General features: G+C 36.5%; 1 protein-coding gene across 1 annotated transcript in view; it reads left to right on the plus strand.

The window, feature by feature from the left end:
- Positions 1 to 360: 360 nt before the first annotated feature.
- LOC115212091 (serine/threonine-protein kinase 17A-like) overlaps positions 361 to 24,176 on the plus strand; it is a 139,840-nt gene continuing 116,024 nt past the window's right edge. The window contains exon 1 of the mRNA XM_029780929.2: positions 361 to 735. Coding sequence (XP_029636789.1) covers positions 599 to 735 — 137 coding nt within the window. The 5' untranslated portion in view covers positions 361 to 598. The remainder of the gene's footprint in view (positions 736 to 24,176) is intronic.

Genomic DNA, 24,176 nt, shown 5'->3' on the forward strand with positions numbered 1-24,176 from the left:
GAAGGAGAAAAGAGACAATTTCCCAATCTTTCAGTGAACATTCCATTTGTTTTCCGGTATATTTTCCGGGAAAGAAAGAAAAATATCAGACAAGACCAAAACATTATCAAAACTTTTAAGCATGTGCGACACAACTGACTGCTGCCACTTTACTATTCATATATAGTAAGCTAAGAGTGTGTGTGTGTGTGTGCGTGTGTGGACACATATATATATATATATATATATATATATATATACACACACGCATTTATATACAATACGCTGTGTAACCAACCTACTTTCTCTCTTACTGTCTCATTCCCTCTCTCTCTGACTCTCTTTCTTCCTCATTCCTTTTCTCTCTCTCTCTCACTTCCTCTGTGTCTCTTTACCTCTCTCTCTCTCTCTCGTCCACCCTCTCTCTTCTGACTCTCGACGTGTCTTTCGTATTCCACCACCAACACCAAAAGCGCTAAACCATCGTCGACGGCGGAAGTATAATTCCGTGTGCTAAACCAGCTTGGCTTTAAAATTTCTTTGGAGGTCCTGTTTTATCTTATATCTTTACTTACTTTCACCTAAACTACCTGGCTAGCTCGTATTTGTCTTGCTCATTATGAACGGTTGCAATGCCCATGTCGCCATGGGCTGTAATCGAGTGGCCGAAGAGAAAGTGGATATTTTCTCACCCCGGACGCCTATAAATACAGAACCTCTCACCTCCAAATATTCTATCCAAGGAGAACTCGGAAGGTAAATGAAATTTCTTTTTTTTTACCCACTCTTTATTTGTTCTTATTTGTTCAATCACTCATTCAACCGACAAAGAAAAAGAAACACTCACCTTACCTTAATGAGTATTTCCCAAATTTCAAGGTGTGCATAACGTAATACATACATGAAATAACTGATCAATATTTTTACATCTTAATTTGGAAGTTTTTTTTTTTAATATTTAGTTTCATATATCATTGTGATAGTTTAGTTATATCTTGATTAAGGTTAGGTACCTGAGATGAGAAAGTGACACCTGGTAATTAAGGTTAATTGCGATTAGTTTAGTAATGTGATATTTAAACCATGTGTTCTTTCAGCGACCAAGTTAACTGGGCATTCTTACTGTTTTGGTTCACACTTTGCTTGTTTAACGGATTTAGTTCAGGTTTAGCTTGATATTGTGGTTTGCATTCGGTTATTGTGCAATTCGGGTTGGTAGTGGGTTTGATATGTCTAAGCTCTCCGTGTGAAATTACGTTTTTGTGGTTGTAAAATAAATACTCTTCCGATTATATTCAAAGATTACCGAATTTGCTTATGAAAATTGTCTTGTATCTTTGTTATGTATTTTTCTTTTGTTAATTTTCTTGCACGTTTATTAGATGTCATATGAAGTATAAAAAAAATTATGTTTACGAATTCGTTTTGTGCAAGTTTCCTGGTGTGAAATCGAGTGTTGAAACAGATATTGTTATATTTCGGGGTTTGGCAAGAATAAAAAAAAAAAAACTACCATCCCGAAATATAACAACAAGGTATAAGAAAATTATTATTTAAACAAAAAAACGCAAGGGATAAAAATACATGTTTACTTTATACAAAGAAACCAAACAGTCCATACCCGTATTACAATACGGGTATGGACTGTTTGGTATGAGATTTTGTTTTTAACTGCAGGACCAAGCTATGTGTGTTTCGTTGTTTATATCTTTAAAAATAATAATAATAAAGTTTCCAGTCATTCAAGTCCCTTTCTTTCATAAACAATCTAATATCTTCAAGCCTTTCCTTTCAACCATATGCATGCAACACTGATTGTTCTTGTTTATTAATTACCTACCAATTTGAATTGAAACTGTTTGTGGGGAAGGGAGGAATTGAACACATTTAATATATATATATATGTATATATATATATATATATATATATATATATATACACACACATATATATATTCCTTGCACTTAGTGTAGTCATTTTGCCAATAAATTATATATATGTATATGTATAATGAATGTATCAAGATGTTTCGTTTCCTGTAACCGTCTTTTCACTTTTAAAAATCTTTTGATGTACTTAGGACTGTTTCTTTATTTCGTTACAACTTTTTCTTCGATGTCTTGTATTTCGGGGGAACAAAAGAAAAGTTAGCTGTTTAAATTCTTTTGGGTTACATCTTTTTTTCATTTGCTTTCCTCTTTTCTATTCTATCCTATGTTGTTTTATTTTGGGGTTGTTTTTTTGTACAGCTCATCTCAGCTCTGAGTGAATCCTATGATCAAAGGCATTCCAACCTTAACAATCCTGTCTTATTTATCAGGCACAGTGTATCTAGGGCTACATTATCCAATGTGTTTATTACTTTCAGATGATGTGTCATTTGAAGGAGACTACAGCCGCCTTGGCTCGTCTTATCCTTTCTTTGTGTGTGTGTTGTAGGATGAGTTTTAACAATGACCTACCATAATAATGTTTTCTCATGTTTGCATTAGTTTACACATTTGCAGAAGTAGATATGAATCAACTTCGTTGCACGGTTGCCCCTTGTTTCATCAACCCCAGAAATTTGTCAGACAAAAGTCGGTCTCTGTCCTTGTAGGATTTGAACCTAGAACGTAGCAGGACGGAACAAGTTGCTGTAAAATTTCTGGGCATTGTACATTCATGGATTTTATGCTTCACAAACGATATCGAGTTTTTAGTGTCTAATATTTGTTTTAGGCCCTTATTCTATATATATATACTAAATGTATAAATAGGCCTTGGTTTCAAAATGTCACTTTGTCGTAATATTGCTTCAGGTCGAAGGCCTATTATATAGCGGAGGTGTAACTAATTGAATTACTGCTTCTTAATTCATCAGCCCTGACAAGGTTTACCCACAGCATCTAATTCGATATTGTATTATGTACACTGAGCAGTATTTGTTCCGGTTCTTTGCATTCTAAGTTCAACTCATGCCGAGGTCAACGTAGCCTTTCATCCCTCTTGGGTCGATAAAGTACCAGTCACGTACTTAAGGATCGATAGTATCGACTAACCCCCTTCCCTTAAGCTTTCTGGTCTTGTGCCTAAATCAGAAGCCATTATTATTATGTGCTCTGACTTTCACAAATTTCAAGACCTTTAAAATGCGTTATATTTAACAAAATATAGGGGGTTTCTTTTGGATCCTGCCGTATTTTAGAATCTTGAGGTAGTTCGGGCACACCAATTATTTTTATATCATTATTGAATTACCATTTTTAATGCCTGGATTCTGTTGAGTTTGGCATTGACTGTTCATGTTGTTACGTAAACTATTTAAAGATTAAACTAGTTCATTCGTAACTTTTAAAAACAACTCGATGATATATGGCAGTTTTTGATAATCTGCGAATGTGTGGCTTATTTATAGTTTTACGTTTTACACACACACACACACACACACACACACGTGTGTACAATCAATTAAATAGCATGGAGAACATTTTAATATATATATATCGATGTGGGTTTGTAATGTTTCATATGCACCTCACAAAGGTTTAGGAAGTAATTAAGCTATGGGCTGACGTCAGACTCAGTGCCCGAAAGAATCCAATTATACTGAATTCACTTCGTAAAATTTCAGCTGCAGGATTTGATTGTATTTTCTTACAATTTATGATATCGCTTTTATTTACTCCCCTCTTTCAGAAAGTCAGATTCTTTCTAAGAAAGCACCTTAAGAACATTAGTTTTTTCTTCTTAAACAAGATAACATATCTTCGAATTAAAGGTTTCTGATTACACTTCGATATAAGCATTTGCTTTTTTTTTACTATTTCCTTAAACCATATTCAAATTCATTTAAAATTTTTTTTAACCCAGTTAAGCTACTCTATTTGCCACTGAATTTATATGCATATATGTATGCTCTGCTGTTTATTAACTCACTTTGAAGCCTGACTTCTTTTTCAAAAGTCGGTTGACTGCTGAAAAGAATATACTGTCCCTTCAAATTGCTCCTCAATATAGTTAAACTTTACCCAGTTAACCACTTATTGCGTAGACTCTCTCGCCATTCATACAAGTATTTTTTTCTTCCTTACATCCTTTTTTCATTGTTTGCATAGGTTTTTTTTAAAGCAGCTCCCTTCTCTATCCCGCCTGATTTCCTCAAACTTGTTATACGAGCTTTTTCAATGTAAATAAAAACTTTTTTTTTTCTAGGAGAAAGGGGAAAAGAGTGTCAGTAATGAAATATATATATATACTTAAATATATGAATGGAAAAAAATTTCAAAATCCTCAGATATATTATTTTGAAATTGAGGGTGTGTGGTGTTATTGTTAAGATATATTACGGTTATTTGTAATAAAAGGATCAGTCAATCGCCCAGCTGCACTGTGTATTTTGGTCGCTTGTTAGGAGGAGGACGGCGGCGAGGAGAAGAGGAAAAAAATACATCCCCAGACATTGGAATGTCGCAGAGCTAAGAATATCTGATGGCTTCCTTGTTTTGACTCCACTTTTCGCGCAACCAACTCTCAACATACTATTTCTGTTTCTTTTCGGCTATCTTTAAAACAACACACACACACACACACACACATATATATATATATATATATATATATATATATATATATATATATATATATAATATATATATATATATACTCTTTTACTTGTTTCAGTCATTTGACTGCGGCCATGCTGGAGCACCGCCTTTAGTCAAGCAAATCGACCCCGGGACTTATTCTTTTTGTAAGCCCAGTACTTATTCTATCGGTTTCTTTTTGCCGAACCGCTAAGTGACGGGGACGTAAACACACCAGCATCGGTTGTCAAGCAATGCTAGGGGGACAAACACAGACACACAAACATATATACACACACTTATATATATATACATATATACGACAGGCTTCTTTCAGTTTCCGTCTACCAAATCCACTCACAAGGCTTTGGTCGGCCCGGTTAATTTAATTTAATTTTTTTTGGGCTCAAAAAGCAAAAGCAAGGCCATGTAGGGGGACATGGAGTTATGTACAGGGAGGGTGTTCACACACAGAGTTCAGGCCATTTCTGGTCAAGAGAGACTTTGAACTAAGCGGTCGTCGACATCTTATGTGTGTATGTATATATATACATGACGTTTATACATACACACGCATTTAGGATGCATTTATGAGAACTTCACTGGTACTTTAATTTATCGGCTTCCAGAAGGAAGCAAGGCTAAGTTGGCTTTTGCAGTATTTGACCTTAAAATGCAAAGGGTTCGGGCATTTTCTCCGACGCCCTAATGATTCAACCAGTGCACTAACGTGACAAGAAGGAATCTTCATTGTGGAGAAGGGGTTTACGTGCTTGTACTAGAAAATTATTACTCAACATCAGCATCTTGTGTAAATATTGAACTGCTAACACCTTTTAGTTCATGAGACGGTGACGGTCTTTAATAATATTTACTATCCAAATCTATGGCTTATCCTGAATGAAATGTTAGCTAAAATTGTTAGAGGCAGATTTTATCACTTGATCCTTGTGCCATCAAACAGTTGATTCCTTTTATATTCTTTGACTAGGAAGGTTTTTTCTTTTTTTCGGTTTATGCCATTCATTTTAGGAATATTCTTGAAAGTCAATATAATAAATACAGAAAGGATTTAGCAACATTTTGAATTGATCCCTTTTTTTTTTTCTTCTTTTAACTCCCCAGAATTCCTCACATTCTTTTGATATTCCAAAGTACACTGACCTAAATATTTGCAAAATCAACATGAAAAATTAATCAATAAACATTCATTGTCTGCGTTTGATCTCCTAATTTTTCCATTACTCCAAGAGAAAATATGCTGAATTTAATGAATTCAAATATTGCAACTCTATTGAAAAATAACGACATTATACAGATATTTTTCACCAACTTTTGTCCTGTGGCATAATTTCTGCTTGAGTAGTTTATAAATATGTGAGGTATTCTACAGGTTTAAAGTACATCTTCACTTGATTTCATCCAGTGGAAATTTCAAAGATATAAATCAATTAAGCAGGTAGTTAAAGACAAAACTGTTGCAGAAGTAATATTATTTCATCTTCTTTAATAGCACTTCATCTTAAGCACTGCTTATAAACTAGTTCAGAAAGCTGTTATCAGCCTGACCAAATGAAATGCCTGATACGGTTGCAAAGTCATTCATGATAAACCAACTCTTTCCATTTGTGAGATGCACAGTACTTAACCCACTTCTAAGTATCATGAATTGGATGGGTTGACCTGAAAGAATAGGTGTACATTTTTTTCATTTAAGTAGCCAAAACACCAGTTAATGCAAACGAACAGGCTGTATATTTTAAGAGTTTGGAAGTGGTAAGTAGCTTGCTAACCAACCACATGGTTCCGGGTTCAGCCCCACTGCGTGGCATCTTGGGCAAGTGTCTTCTGCTATAGCCCCGGGCCGACCAATGCCTTGTGAGTGGATTTGGTAGACGGAAACCGAAAGAAGCCCGTCGTATATATGTATATATATATATATATATATATATGCGTGTTTGTGTGAGTGTGTTTGTCCCCCTAGCATTGCTTGACAACCGATGCTGGTGTGTTTATGTCCCCGTAACTTAGCGGTTCGGCAAAAGAGACCGATAGAATAAGTACTGGGCTTACAAAAGAATAAGTCCTGGAGTCGATTTGCTCGACTAAAGGCGGTGCTCCAGCATGGCCGCAGTCAAATGACTGAAACAAGTAAAAGAGTAAAGAGTAAATAGTTCATTCTATTTTCTCAGTAATATATGTTTGTTAAAGAGAAGTGAAATAGCTCCTACAGAAAATAAAAACTGCATTGCAGAATCAGCTCACTAGCAGCCAGCTGCCTGATTCTTGTGCAGTATAACTGACTGCAGAAGTTCAAGTTAGTGCAGGAAGAATGGCTGGTATTGCATAATTGCCAGATTTCATAGAACCTGGCCACGTTTCTGCTTCACCAAACTGGTAGGATTTTTAGCCATCAAGTTTTTCTTGTGGATAGAAATATTCCATTCACTTTAACCCTTTTGATACCAACCTACCTGAAACCGCCTCTGACTTTGTAGTACAAATGTCTTGTTTTCAAAAGTTCTGAATTAAAATCTTCCACCAAACCTTAGTCACAATTTATGTTCCTAACACTAGCTTAATGATAACTAAGTTATTTTACTAAATTATTTGTTATATTTAAAATTTATTGAAAGAAACACAGAGCATCTCAAAATAAATACGGTAACCCCAGTAGTTGACTACTATTATTTTATTGACTCTGGAAAGATGAGAAAAGTCAACCTCATAAGAATGTAGCATATTTGGGCTGGATATGGCTAGTTTAACCCTTTTGATACCAACCCGACTGAAACCGGCTCAGGCTTTGTAGTACAAATGTCTTGTTTTCATAAGTTTTGAATTAAAATCTTCCACCAAACCTTAATCACAATTTATGTTCCTAACACTAGCTTAATGATAACTAAGTTATTTTACTAAATTCTTTGTTGTATTTAAAATTAAATGAAAGACACACAGAGCATCTCAACAGAAATATGGAAACAAAAGGGTTAACATAAACCCCTGTCTTTCAGATGCAGAAAGATATGTTTGAAAGAAAAGAAGCAACAAAAACCTGATAGAATAGGACTGACTTAGGGCTAAACAACAGCATCCGTGAACTAACAAGATTGATTGATTTGCTAGAAATAAGTCAAACTTTTGAAGCTGATTTTTGAAATCTGATAGAAAATATAAACTTAAAATTATTCAATCCTTCTGGAAATCAAGCTGGCATCAGCTGTTTGTTAAATGTTTTAAGATGAGGGGAAAGTTTGTAGTAGAACTTCAAGCTTATAATTAATGCTCCAGGAATCAAGTCATTTTATCAACCTTGCTAATACATTTATGTGTATGTGTGTGTAGCATATATGCATATATATTTTCATTATATATATATATTATTATTATTATTATCATTCGGTAGTTTTATTTTTATAGCGTGCTTTTACTTCACTACCGAGCGCAGCTCTGTGTGCCTTGGGTATGTGCTGTGATTTGTTGTGATGCTCTGATGGTTGTTGTATGGAAAGTGTTCTGCGTAGGATGTGTGCAGTGCCCAGTAGTGCAATTTTCTGTATGTTATATGTGTTTGTAAGTCCTGGTGTTTTAGTTATGTATTTGTCTGAATATTTTTTTATCATGCCTAATGCACCTACTATAAGAATTGTTTCTGTTTTTAGAGTCCACATTCGAGTTACCTCTATTTCCAGGTCTTTGTATTTTGAAAGTTTCTCCATTTCTTTTAGAGACACGTTGTCATCTGCCGGTATTGATACATCAATTAGAAAGTATTTTTTTTCTTCATTATCTCTGACAACTATATCTGGTCTGTTGGCCTTAATTTCTCTATCTATGAATATGTTCAGACTAGTGTTTGCGTTGTGGTTATATCCACTATGCTTCATTCATTGTGTCTTCTGGTGTCCTTCAGTAATATTCTCTGAATTTAGAACCAAATTCTAGTAAATTCATGTGGTAGATTGTTCTCATTCTCTTGTCCACCCCAGAAGTGTTCTTGATCCTTATTAGTTATTCTTCTACTTATGATACTGCTAAACTACTAATTCATTGCTCTTCAATTCAGGTATATATAGCTTGATTCACCCAGGGACTGAACACAGTTAACCAATGCTAATCTCATTGGAGAATTAGATTGTGGAAACGAAGACCTTTAAGCTGGACTTTCTTACAGTCATTGGGGGTTTTTTTTCAGTTAAAGGCTTCCATGTGGTATTCATCTCTATGTTCATTCTAACGAGGAGGTTATCAAAGCCCAACAGGCATGCAGATTCATTCATCTTATCTTGTGTTGTTCTCTATTTCCTTGACTTTGTTCCACAAGGCTTGGTGACTCTCCTTTTCTCTGTACAAACATTCAGTCATGCCTGATTGCTTTCTCTCTTAACAGTTTACAGTTCTCACTACCATGTAGCCTTGCAATTCATACACAAGCATCATACAGTCTACTTTTCACTCTGAGAGAGACATACTTTTTGTTGCCAACACTGGTAATATAAGGTTGTCCTAAAAGTTCATAGAAAGTCTTGGAAAATAATGGTCTTTATTTTGAGGAATAATTTTTGTTGTTTTTGTTAGTACTTGGCGAGTAAAAATTCAATTTTCGCAAGTGTTTACGAACTTTTGGGACAACCTAATAGCTCTCTGAAGTTTTCCATTCAGTTTTTACTCTAGCTACTCCTCTACTGATAATTAATTAGGTAATTAGACCACGTAGGTAACAGAAGTTATCTAGTGCCTATAAGGATCCTCCTAGACATATGAGGAAATCTTCTTGTGCAGTCTTAGTACTTATTGCTCCTGCGCATCTGCCACATACAAAGTCTATTTTCCATGTTGACCTACCTGCAATACTAATGCATCTCTTGCTTCTATTGGGTATACTGTATGAAAATTCTGCATACTCCTTTCCTACCTATCAAGCAAGGCCATTTCCCTGATGGAAGCAGATACTGTCTATTTTCCTACTTACTAAAACATTGGTCTTTGCGAAGTTGACTTTAAGACCTTGTAATTCCAAGTTGGAATGTCTTTTCTATAATAATAATAATAATAATAATAATGAAATTATTGTATACAGTGCTCAGGTGCACCACAACTTGTCAAAAGTGCGTATAAAGCATATGCAGTAATGTACAAATGTCTGGGAAGTGAACAGTGTATGAGTCAGATACATGCTTGTGTGTGTATGGAGGGGCGAAAATCAGGTGTAGTGTTGGCGAATCTCGGGAAGCATGGAAGTTTTGAAGGATGCAGTGCTCTGACAACTAACAACTGATACCGGCAGTTTGTTCCATGCTTCAGCAACTCATAGCATGAAAAAATGTTTCTGAAAGTCATGGATGCTGTACCGTTTTCTGACTTTGTAAACATGTCCACGGGTGTTAGACAGGTGGTGTTTGAAAAGGTGCTCAGAGTTATTGTTTGTAAGATGGTTAATAATTTTATGGGTGTCTGCCAAGTCAGCTGCCAGACGTCGGGATTTCAATAATGTTCATGTTGTGTGTATATATGTATGTTTATCTTGCCAAGACCAAATTTGTCATCCTTTTCAAATTTGATAGATAAAATACCATTCCACAACTGTAGATTGGTTGAATGTTAAAGCATACCTAGTGACACTTTGTGGTATCTGTTTTGCTTCTGTATTCTGACTTTAAATCTCACCTCCTGTATGTAACCAGCTAAACTAGGCATAGGAGGTTTTTAAACAAGCACCCAATTATTTCAGCTGATCACTTTCAATGCTAGCTCACTAGCTGGCAGAGAAGAGTGCATGATGATGCTTACATAATCTTGTTCACTCAATAAAGATATGTATCATCATTTCATCATTTAATGTCCGTTTTCCATGCTAGCATGGATTGGATGGTTCGACCGGAGTCTGGTAAGCCACGGAGGCTGCACCAGGCTATAGTCTGATTTGGCAGTGTTTCTACAGCTGGATGCCCTTCCTAACACCAACCACTCCATGAATGTAGTGGGTGTTTTTTTACAGGGGCCTAAGCAGGCTGGCAAACGGCGACGATCAGTTGGTGCATTTTACGTGCCACCTGCACAGAAGCCAGTCGAGGCGCCACTATGTGAGTGGGTTTAGTAGTTGGAAATTCAAGTCCATTGTGTGTGTGTTTGTATGAACCCTTGACATGATGCGATGGTTGTAAATGTGCATCATCATACAAGCGATGTTCACTTCCAGTCTTCAGTAAAAAAAACATGACTAGCCAAGTGAAGGTTGATGACAGGAAAGGCATGTGGCCATAAAGATTCTGCCTCAGCAAATTTTGTTTAAGCTATGCAAGCACAGAAAAGTGAATGTTAAATAATAATAATGATGATGATGGTGTGTGTGTGTGTTTTGCTTGGCTTTGTTCACTTTATTCCCTGCATAATATTTGCAACCTTTATAATTGTGCAGATTTCTCTCTTACTGTTGTTGTGTGCATGTATATATTATAGTCTCATATAATTTTGTTTCCTTGTGTTTTGGGGAACTTTTTCTTCGTGTGTCCTCATTGCCCAATGCATACATTTAATTTCTGGAGCTCTGTTCACTACTTTCATAGAAGCTAAAGCAATGACATCTTTCAAATATCCTAGACACTAGATTTTTTTCTGAAAACGTTTTTAGATATTCGGAGGCCTCTAAACTCTTTATTCAAAAATAAAGGTGGATTGTAAATTTTTATTGTTTATTTCATAGCATTTGTGATTTCTGTCTGTCTGTCACTGTCTCTCGCTCTTGATGTTTTTTTTTTCTCTTTTTATTTTTTTTTTTTAATAGCTACAAACTTCCTTTGCTTTTTAAGAGCTCCTTTCCCTCAGCAGGAAATGACTGCTTCTAACAGCCACTATTATTGAAATAAGCCAACTGGCCTACTGGCTTATATCGAACTTCAATTGTGGAGTTGTTTATATGGAAGAATTATGCAGAACTGTATTTTAGACATATTTGTAGCGCATTACCAGCCATACAAATTGTGGTTTTTGTTGTGTATGTTTATATAATTGTCTCTTCTTGGCCGTACCATTTTCCCCCCCTTTAATAACTCATTTTACATGCACACATACACATGCATTCATAAATAAAAAATTTTTTTATTTTTTATTTTATCTAGTTTCAGCTCACGAGCTGTGGCCATGCTGGGGCACCGCCATTTATGTAGACTTGATTTAAAGTGCTTGTCATGTTGTGCTAGTGCTTACCTCGTTACATGTGTATGTGTGTGAATTTTAATTTGTTTGCATTTTCTGAATCCATAATTAGTGAGATATACGAATGTAAGTGGTACCAGCAGAATCTTGATTATATCTTAGATACTTACCACTCAAGACTAAAATATCCTTATCTACTTCACCTGCCACTTTCTTTAAATTGCTGTAATAAATTATGCTTTTTATATGTTTATTTATTTTACATAAATGTATTTTTTCTCACTTTAATACCAGCCTGTCATGAACTTTGCTGCTTGTCTGCCTGGCATAAACTATTGAAGGACAATTACTGGTTTCTTCCAGAAGCAATGAAATAGCTATGGATTATTATAACTGCCAAATATAGAGTAGGGAACTGAGTGTCTAAAACATACTTTACTCTTTACTCTTTTACTTGCTTCAGTCATTTGACTGCGGCCATGCTGGAGCAGCGCCTTTTAGTCGAGCAATTCGACCCCGGGACTTATTCTTTTTGTAAGCCCAGTACTTATTCTATCGGTCTCTTTTGCCGAACCGCTAAGTGACGGGGACGTAAACGCACCAGCATCGGTTGTCAAGCAATGCTAGGGGAACAAATACAGACACAAACACACACACATTACATATGTATATATATACATATATACGACAGGCTTCTTTCAGTTTCCGTCTACCAAATCCACTCACAAGGCATTGGTCGGCCAAGGCTATAGCAGAAGACACTTGCCCAAGATGCCACGCAGTGGGACTGAACCCGGAACCATGTGGTTGGTTAGCAAGCTACTTACCACACAGCCACTCCTGCGCCTTTATTGAATAAGTTAGAAAGATTCTAGGTACAAAATTTGAGATTAAGTATGCCTTGGGTTAAAGGGTATTATATTTTTGAAAGAAATAGGATGGATCTATGGTTAGTGGGATTTCATTGCTCAACTCATTTCATTCATGATCATCCCATCTTCAATAGAGCATTCAGGATTTTTTTTTCCTAAAAACGTTAGCATCTTTACATGTATGATTTGATTAGCCAATTGACTTATTGATTAGCCTATTGACTTACCCTGACCAGAAAGTGCTTCTGAAGTCAGAACTAGCTCTGACTTCAAAAGCACTCTCCAGCTTTGACTTGAAAATTTTTGAAAGCAATATGAACAAAGTCTTTCACTTCCACATCTTTTACAAGATGTTTTCATAGTAGTTTAGCAGCATCTATAGATCCTGTTGATCACTTAACCCTTTCATTACCAACCCGGCTGAAACCAGCTCTGGCTCTGAGTACAAATGTCTTGTTTTCATAAGTTTTAAATTAAAATCTTCCACCAAACCTTAGTCACAATTTATGTTCCTAACACTAACTGAATGATAACTAAGTTATTTTACTAAATTCTTTGTTATATTTAAAGTAATTGAAAGAAACACAGAGAATCTCAAAATAAATACAGTAACAAAAGGGTTAAAGTAGAATAAGTAAACATTAGTTTAGCATAGATAACATGCCTTTTGGATTGAAATTAGCCTACAAAAACATAACTGTTGTCCTCTAAGATTCATGGTCAATTTTCAAGATTTATTTTAGTGAAAAAAATAGTCCTGAACGCTGGGAAATATGGTAAACGGAATAAGAAAGTTTGAAATGAAATAAACATATGGTGGGGAGATAGTAATTAGATACTGCTGACTAAGGCTTGATTAATTAAGCACAAAATCACAAATATGTTGATAAAGTGGAAAAGCTGATTAAATGAATTGACTTCAGGACATAACTACTAATATCAATGAGGTGTAAGGCAAAGTTAGCTGTGTGGAGGCACATGGCCTAGTGGTTAGAGCAGCGGACTCGTGGTCGAGGGATCGCCGGTTCGAATCTCAGACCGGGCGATGTGTGTGTGTTTATGAGTGAAACACCTAAGCTCCACGTGGCTCCGGCAGAAGGTAATGGCGAAACTTCTGCTGATTCTTTTGCCACAACTTTCTCTTACTCTTTTCCTCCTGCATCTTGCTGCTCACCTGCGACGGACCGGCGTCCCGTCCAGGTTGGGGAACCTATACGCCAAGGAAACCGGGGAAACCGGCTCTTATGAGCCAGGAATGGCTCGAGAAGGAACAAACAAACAAACAAACAAAAGTTAACTGTAGCAGTATTGGTGGCTGGTAACGATCAAAGCAGCAACCAACCATTGAAAATGCTATTTGTAGAGGAAAGAAAAACATTGTCAGCATTACAAAACATGTCTGTTGCAATGCAGATTGAGGTAAAATTGGTCTAAAGGACATACTGTCTGTTCTGTTCTTTGCCTTCAACTATTGATAACTTCAGATAGGTTTCAAGTAGTAAGTCTAGAACCATCAGTAACCTAACTCTTTTGTTATTATACTAGCACTATAACCCGGCAACGACGGGTCATCGTGCTAGTGTATGCATATACAGCTGCGTGCGTGTGCACATACACACGAGTACTGTCCAAATCTCCGACCAATCACATACAGCTAGCTGGCATTCAATTGGCGTATCAAGTTTCGGGCATTTTGATTGGGTTTTGGATAGGAAATTCACAAAAAAGTCACTTCTATTGATTTTTTAATGGCTTTGCGGGGTGACTGGGGAAATGTAAAGATGTGCACGACCACCCTTGGATGGTTTTGAATGACCATAGAAAGTGCGAGCTCTCTAACTGAAAAACTGTGGATTTGTATAAAGGACACGCACGCAGACATTTTGCCGTTTATATATGTAGAGATTTCTGTTGGTAAGAACTAGTTGTACCTGTATTTCAAAGGGGCTAGCCTTATCACACTCTCTCTCTCTCTCGCTGAATCTCCTTATGAACTATGTTATGGGTAAGCATGACTGTGGAGTGCTCAACCACTTATACATTAATTTCACAAGTAGGCTGTTCCATTGATTGGATCAACTGGAACCTTCATTGTCATAATAACTGACGGAGTGCCGGCTTCTGTTGAAATTCGCTGCCTTCATTTCAATTAATTTTTAAAATACCAAAGAATTTTGTAAAATCCTCGTCATTATTACGCTTGTTTCTTGAGCATAAATCAATATTACATTTTAATAGAAAGTTTTTAGACCACTTTAAAGCAGAAAGTTTATATCTTAGAAGTAGGGGCAGTTTTGGGTGAGTTGGTATCAAAAGAGTTACCACTGTTTGGTAACTTTCTCATACTATGCTTGGTGGAATATTTTATATTCTTGATGACCAGTGTTTTATATCTTTAACCCGTTCGTTACCAACCCGGCTGAAACTGGCTCTATTTCTGAGTACAAATGTCTTGTTTTCATAAGTTTGGAACTAAAATCTTCCACTAAACCTTAGTCACAATTTATGTTGCTATCACTAGCTTAACCCTTTAGTGTTCAGATTATTCCATCAAACATAATACCTATTGATTCCCATTGATTTGAATTAATCATGCATTATCTCATATCTTCAAGATCTTGATGTTGTAATTACTTGATGTAGAATAACATTGTAGGGTAGGTGCGAGAGCCTGGATCTGGTCAGTTTGAACATAAAACAGATTAACTATTTTGGCTGGATATGGCCGGTTTAAATAATAAAGGGTTAATGATAACTAAGTTATTTTGCTAAATTCTTTGTTATATATTTAAAGCAATTGAAAGAAACACAGAACATCTCAAAATAAATACAGTAATGAAAGGGTTAAAGTTTTTGATTAGAATCACTCAGCTGTGCTCAATATAATATGAGGTGTGTTAAGCACTTGTGCAACATCAGCAACTTGATAATCTATCATCATTTTACATCCAGTTTTCAGTACATAATGCATCATCATCATCATCATCTGTTGTCCATACTGTAGTGAAATACATTCATGGAAGTAAACAGCCACATATTTACTTTCTTAGAAAACAAAACCGGATTATTGTAGTGTGTTCCCCTTCCCAGTTTAAGAAAATATTATCTAGAGGAAGCAACTGATTTTCTCAGCCATACTTCAGTTTCTGTTGTCAGAACTACTTGTAAAATTTGGTTTATTTATCAAAAACAGTCTTTTGTATCATGTCTACAATGGCTCATACACTGCTATCAGATTTTTTGCTTTGAATTGACTGATGGTGAGAGTAAATATTGTAACCATATAAAATTTGATCAAAACTTAAGTCAGTGGGGGAGCTTCTAAAGAGCTGCTCATCATCATCATAATTTAACGTCCGCTTTCCATGCTGGCATGGGTTGGACGGTTCAACTGGGGTCTGGGAAGCCAGAAGGCTGCAACAGGCCCAGTCTGATCTGGCAGTGTTTCTACAGCTGGATGCCCTTCCTAACGCCAACCACTCCGCGAGTGTAGTGGGTGCTTTTTACGTGCCACCAGCACAGCTCAATTTGTTAGAAGTCAAATTGCCCTTAACCCTTTAGCATTTAGGTTATTCTGTCAAATGTAATGCTTATTTATTCACATTCTTTTGAATTAATCCTGCATTATCTCATAGCTCTGAGATCTAAAGGATATGATTGTTTACTTTTAGTATGGCATTGTAGGGTAGGTGTAAGAGACAGCATTTGGTCAATTCGAGCATTAAACCTGCAGAATATTTTGGCCAGATTAAATGCAAAAGGGTTACATCACTCCTAACATTTTTAAATAAAGGATAGCTGCAGACATGTCTACGATAAGCACTGACATGGTTGTGTGTTAACCCTTTAGTATTTAAACCGGCCATATCCGGCCAAAATATTTAATCTGTTTTATGTTCAAACTGACCAGATCCAGGCCTTCACACCTACCCTACAATGTTATCTACATTAAGTAATTACACCATCAAGATCTTGAAGATATGAGAAAATGCATGATTAATTCAAATCAATGGGAATCAATAAGCATTATGTTTGATAGGATAATCTGAACACTAAAGGGTTAAAGAAGCTTGCTTCCCAACCACATGGTTCCAGGTTCAGCCCCGCTGTGCAGCACCTTGGGAAAGTGTCTTGTACTATAGCCTCAGGCTGACTAAAGCCTTGTCAGTGGATTTGGTAGATGGAAATTGAAAAAAGCCCATCGTGTGTATGTGTCCTTTGTCTTGTCATTACACAATGATTGTAAGCAAGCACCACCATCATACAAGTGCAAGCTCAGGTCTATAATTTTGCATGATAATTGAGTTAATTCCCAACCAATCAGTTGTTTGTGTCCTGCTGTATCAACATGCATTTCTAATGATGAACAGTCTTGGAAGCTGACCAGCTCTGGTAGCAACATGGCCCTCACAATCTAACTGCCCAGCTACACCCTTGACTGCATGCATTGTTGCATACAGAATGTGGTTCATTCTATACACAATGCTACTTGAACTATTCTGTACGCTCACTTTCTTTCTTACCCACAAGGGGCTAAACACAGAGGGGACAAACAAGGACAGACAAATGGATTAAATCGATTACATCAGCCCCAGTGCATAACTGGTACTTAATTTATCGACCCCGAAAGGATGAGAGGCAAAGTCGACCTCGGCGGAATTTGAACTCGGAACGTAACGACAGACGAAATACCTATTTCTTTACTACCCACAAGGGGCTAAACACAGAGGGGACAGACAAATGGATTAAGTCGATTACATCGGCCCCAGTGCATAACTGGTACTTAATTTATCAACCCCGGAAGGATGAAAGGCGAAGTCGACCTCGGCGGAATTTGAACTCGGAACGTAACGGCAGACAAAATACGGCTATGCATTTCGCCCAACGTGCTAACGTCTCTGCCAGCTCACCGCTTTTTCTGTACACTTGAAGCACAGATCTTCCTGCATATGCTGCTGTCAACAGAACAGAACATTCTATTTGTATTGCTAAGTAGCAATAGTAGTAGTATGGCGGCGAGCTGGCAGAAACGTTAGCACGCCGGGCAAAATGCGTAGCCGTATTTCGTCTGCTGCTACGTTCTGAGTTCAAATTCCGCCGCGGTTGACTTTGCCTTTCATTCTTTCGGGGTCAATAAATTAAGTACCAGTTACGCACTGGGGTCGATATAATCGACTTAATCCGTTTGTCCCCTCTGTGTTTAGCCCCTTGTGGGTGGTAAAGAAATAGGTAGTAGTTTGGGGACGTGCTGTGACAGCACGTCGCTACTCTTAGCAGATGACACCTTTGCACTACTCAGGCAACAACCCTCCAACCCATGTGTCTGTATGGGTAGTTGTTGCTGGTGAGGGTTATACAAGGTTAGAGCGTAAATCCTACTTCGACCTCTTTTAGTTGCTTTTTACAGCATGCAGAAGAAACATTGAATCTAGTCTTTGGCATTCTGGTCCTTGCATCGTCATTAACAAAAATTCCCCACCATTTAATTAGAAGCTCGTTTAGAGCTGAGTCATTACAGCACACTTCCGTACTCCTGTGTTTCATTCATTTATTCTAATGTTTTTCTATGCTGGTATTTTCCTTACAAGCCATGCCTGACTCATAGGGCTGGTTTCCTTGGCATATAGGCTCCCCACCTGGACGGGACGCCGGTCCGTCGCAGGTGAGCTGCAAGATGCAGAAGGAAAGAGTGAGAGAAAGTTGTAGCGAAAGAGTCAGCGGAAGTTCGCCATTACCTTCTGCCAGAGCCGTGTGGAACTTAGGTGTTTCGCTCATAAGCACACACATCACCTGGGCTGAGATTCGAACCCAAGATCCCTCGACGGCGAGTCCGCTGCTCCAACCACTAGGCCATGTGCCTCCACACATGCTGGTATTGGTTGGACAGGTACTTATTTGAGGTAGTATTTTATGGCAGGATACTCTTCCTACAGGCACCCCTTATCTGTTTTATAATTAAAGGGTTTATCCCATTATTTCGAAAGCACAGAGCTACAGGATGTAGTTTTCACTGAGAATGTGAACACAATATCACTGTTTTCTATTTTTATTTATTTTGCCTGGATTTGAATGACAATAAATAAAGTTTTCAAATTTTGACCAAAAGTGAGCAGTTTTAGGGGAAAGTGATTCATCGATTACATTAACCCCCATTGCTCAAATGGTGCTTATTTTATTGACCCCAAAAGTATGATAGGCAAAGTTGACCTCAGCAGAATTTGAACTTGAAATCATAAAGAGTTGAAAGAAATGCTCAAAGCAGTTTGCCCAATTTGTTAATGATTGTGCCACCTCACCACCTTAATATCAATGAATAATGAAAACTAATGAAGTATTGGAAGCAAGATAATTATTAGATTTGTCTATAGAAAAATTCTAAATGCTTTCTAAAGTTATAATTCATGTTTTTGCTGTTATTATAAACTTTACATTTGATCCTTCTTGTTCAATAAAGTACCAGTCATGTACTGGGTTGATGCAGTCAAGTAGCCCTTTCCCCCATAGTTTCAGGCCATGTACTTGTGTCAAGAACAATTTAAAAAATTTTTCTTCAGTTTTGTAAAAATAATGTAATATGAAAGCAAAAATAGTTCAGTGTGTACTATTTGGTTTATAAACAGATTGGTTTGCTTTCAAAATAAGGCATGACTATATATATAATATATATATATATATATATATATATATATATATATATATATATATATATTACGTTATATAATTAGGGTTCAGTAAAATAATTTACTTTACCACACACACCGAACTTTTAGAAATAGCAGCTAAAAATCTTAGCTATTTCTTCTACTCTAAGAAAAGACTCCCAGACAATGTATACAATGTAAAGTAAATTATTTTACTGAACCCTAATTATATAACGTAATGTTTTAAATATACCGTAAATGGCCTTTTTACACACCAAACACTACTTGGTAAAATTAATTAATAATTAATTAATTTTACCCTTTTATTATTGATATATATATATAGTTCAATGTTATGTGTTGACTTGGACATTTAAAATGAGCAAGCTAATATAGACACCAGGACTTAAAACTGGCATTGTTGTGGGGGTTTGGGTTTTTTTCTTTTCCCCACTGTATATTATTAGCTTATAAGTATCCGCAATGTAAATTAGGTAATTTGAGTCAACTGTATATATTTTGGTTAATTTGATATGATCCTGTTGTTTTAACATTATTGCAATGAGTCTCACTAATTAAAGAATAAATAAATAAATAAAACCATTAACTAGAAAATTATATTTCAAAATACATGTATTACAATGAAATCCATATGAAAGTGCTGGAAAGGCTGACCTATTGATACTTGGGTTTTTTGGTTGTTGTTTTTTTTTTTATGCATGTTTTATAATGTTTGTTAAAAGTGAGAGAGAGAGAGAGAGTTCATTTTTCTCTTTGTAGGTCAAACCTCAAGTTAATTGTTACACAATTCTATTACTCTAAGCACTCTTATATCATTTTTATTATTCTTCGAAATGATAGCTGATGATAACATTCTCCTCGACTGCTTGTAGCAGCTCAGATATGTTATGATGTCTGGAACAACTATAGATATAGTTGAAAGAGCAAAGTTGTCTGTCTTTTACTTCCCACTTTATTCATTTCCACGTCTATTCTAAAGAAATAATTATGAAAAGGTTATGTGTATTTTTCATGGTATTATTCGTAATAATAATAATAATTATTATTAACATCATAGTTTCAAGATAAACTAATGAGTTGTTAGTTGACATTTTGATGTAATTTGGTTTTTTTAATCAGTTCAGATACAATGAAATAGTCTCGATGAAATAGCCACAGGAGTGGCTGTGTGGTAAGTAGCTTGCTAACCAACCACATGGTTCCGGGTTCAGTCCCACTGCGTGGCATCTTGGGCAAGTGTCTTCTGCTATAGCCCCGGGCCGACCAATGCCTTGTGAGTGGATTTGGTAGACGGAAACTGAAAGAAGCCTGTCGTATATATATGTGTATGTGTGTGTGTTTGTCCCCCTAGCATTGCTTGACAACCACTTAGCGGTTCGGCAAAAGAGACCGATAGAATAAGTACTGGGCTTACAAAGAATAAGTTCCGGGGTCGATTTGCTCGACTAAAGGCGGTGCTCCAGCATGGCCGCAGTCAAATGACTGAAACAAGTAAAAGAGTAAAGAGATGATGAAATATTTTCCAGATTTTATAAGTGGTCCTAGTTTAATGTTCATCACAAACAAATTGTTAGATTGTTTTTTTATTTTGTTGTTGTTGTTGAAGATTTTTTTTCTTTAACACCATTTGTTTCCTTTGTAGAACGATTGTTGTCAAAGTGTAAAACTTTGAGGAAAGGCTAACATTCATAAGCTGTTCACAGAGAACTTTGAAGCAGTAACAAACACTAAAACTAGGTTAAACTTTCTTTCAAACTGTTTGTGTTTAGATTTATTAACTTAGAATTTTATTTCAGCCAAATTAGATGTGAGATCCTCTTGGATTTTAGAACCACTTTTTTTGTTTTAAAAATTTGACTGATATATTGTTGCTCATGATATTATGGTATAGTATGAATGAAAAGATGTACATATGTACAATGAATAATCCAGAAGCACTAAATCTCATCTGGATCAGCCCTGCATTTTAGTTCCAGATTTCTTGAATCTTCAGGCTTGGTAATCTTAAACTTACACAACTAAGCATGGCTGTTTGGTAAGAAGATTGCTTCTCAACCACCTGGTTCAAGGTTCAGTCCCACTGCATAGCATCTTGGGCTAGTGTCTTCTACTATAGCCAACCATAGCCTTGTGGGTGAACTTGGTAGATGGAAACTGAAAGAAACTTGTGTGTGTCTGTGTTTGTTCCCCACCGCTGCTTGACAACTGGTTTTAGTGTTTTATGTCCCCACGCCTTAGTGGTTCAGCAAAAAGAGACCAATAAAAAAAGTACCAGGCTTAAAATGAAAACAAAATTAAGTAGCAAGGTCACTTCATTCGACTAAAAGTTCTCCAAGGTGGTTCCACAGTAGGTGCAGGAGTGGCTGTGTGGTAAGTAGCTTACTTACCAATCACATGGTTCCGGGTTCAGTCCCACTGCGTGGCACCTTGGGCAAATGTCTTCTACTATAGCCTCGGGCCGACCAAAGCCTTGTGAGTGGATTTGGTAGACGGAAACTGAAAGAAGCCCGTCATATATATGTGTGTGTGTATATATATATACACATATATATATATATATATATATATGTATGTGCATGTATGTTTGTGTGTCTGTGTTTGTCCCCCTAGCATTGCTTGACAACTGGCTGAAACAAGTAAAAGAGTAAAGAGAGTCTAATGATTGAAACAAGTAAAGAATAAAAGACATTGAACTGCTGCAGTTGTTTACTACATCAGCTTCCCCACTTTTTCTCCAGTCACTCATGGTTTGGACACTTGGACAGAATCCATTGAGTCACAGGGTCATGTCAAGCTCCAGCCACTAGTGCTGGTGGCGCAAAAATAAGCACCCGGTACACTCTATTAAGTAGTAGTTGACATTAGGAAGAGCATCCAGCCATATAAACTATGCCAAAGTTTACATCGGAGCTCAACATGACCATTTGTGGCTCACCAGATCCTGTCCAAGTCTCCAATCCATGCCGGCAAGGAAAATGGACATTGAAAGAGGATAATGATACTCTCATTTTTTTTTATATCTTTATATAAAATTTCCTCTGTTTTGTATCTGGGAAGATTCATTTTATGGGAAGTTTCATTTTATTCCTCTGTATTTGCAAGGCTGCTACTGCCATTGTGAGTTTCCTCCACCTGCCGCCTTTGAAGAAGCCATGTTCTGAAAATCGTGCCGGTGGACACATAAAAAGCACCATCCGATCGTGGCCGTTTGCCAGCCTCGTCTGGCACCTGTGCCGGTGGCACGTAAAAAGCACCCACTACACTCACGGAGTGGTTGGCGTTAGGAAGGGCATCCAGCTGTAGAAACACTGCCAGATCAGACTGGGCCTGGTGCAGCCTTCTGGCTTCCCAGACCCCAGTTGAACCGTCCAACCCATGCCAGCATGGAAAGCGGACGCTAAATGATGATGATGATGAAACGGTATCTCTGCAAGAAACTTAAAAGTTAAATAAGCAAAAGGAAAAGCCTTTTTCCATTCCAGGCAGAGCAGAAAATGCAAAATTTAATTCCTATCCAAACCAGTATGCAAATAGATAAATAAAAACAAAACATAATAAGTTGATATATACACAAAACATCCACTTGGATTACAAACATTAAATTGTGAGTTGTAAAAAGTACCCTTACCTTCTGTTGGTAATCCATATATTGATAACAATTTCTTACACTTGGCACAAGACCAAAAGATTTGGGAAAGGGGACCAGCCAATTAAAACATAACTGATGTTTGTTTTATCAACCCCAGTTGATAAAAGTCAGTCAGCCTTGGTAGTATTTGAAATAGGATGTAAAAAAAAAAGTAACAAAATACTGCAATGTATTTTGCTTGGTGCCCCTACCATTTCTGTTATCCACTACCCTAGTGACAATAATAGTAACAATAATACATTAGCACAAGGTCACAGCTTTGTAGGGGAGATGTAAAAATTGGTTGACTTGATCCCCATTATGTGCAAAAGCCAAGTTGACAATGGTGGCATTATGAAAGCAGCCTGTAAAGGAATGAAACTAAATACTTTAAAGGTATTTAGTGGTACACTCAATAATAATAATAATAATGATAATAATAATAATGATGATAATAATGATAATAATAATAATCGACATGAGCATCCCCTGTGATCATAATATCTCAGCGAAAGAGTTTGACAAGCTCAGAAAATATAAAGACCTACTCATTGAAATTGAGAAAATGTGGCATCTCAAGGCGGTTACAATACCAGTGATCGTAGGAGCACTAGGAATGATCAAGAAGGGAACCGAAAATTATATGAGAATGATCCCTGGCTTACCATCCCTGCAAGAAGTGCAAAAGATTGTCTTAACTGGTACATCACACATATTGAGAAGAGCATTGTCGATGTGAGAACTGTTGCTGCTCATGTATTTTAATTTAACTTTAAAAAAAAAAAAAAAAAAAAAAAATGAACGAACTACTGAGTTTGCTTTAATGGCCTACCAATATACACTATGAGTTTCTTTGCCCTAGGAGTCGGGAAGACCCTCGGCAAGAAATGGAAGAAAATTTGAAAGAAGAAAAAAAAAAGTAATAACAATAATAATAATAATAATGGTGATGACAATCTCTGGAAAAAAAATCTTGTGTTGAAATAAATTTTAATTTGTTATTTAAGGTAGGAGAAAAATATTTACATAATTGGCTACTGTTGAATCAGTGATTTTCTTTTCTTAGTTTTTTATAATTTTCAGTAAAATGCACTTTTTTTAATGCTACTTATTCTTTATTTAGAACGCTTTCAAACAGTATCTGAAGTTGATTAACTGGCCACAGCCATTAGATGTAAATAAATTTCATACTGTTTTAATTTCTCTCTAATTTTATTTAAAAAAAAGGACACAGTTTGTTGTCTGTATATTATTGGCACACTGTAAATAGTTAACAGATGTTATTTTTAAAAGAATGGCATACAACTTCCTCAT

This window comes from Octopus sinensis, linkage group LG1 (assembly GCF_006345805.1).
Source record: "Octopus sinensis linkage group LG1, ASM634580v1, whole genome shotgun sequence".
Lineage (NCBI taxonomy): Eukaryota > Metazoa > Mollusca > Cephalopoda > Octopoda > Octopodidae > Octopus > Octopus sinensis.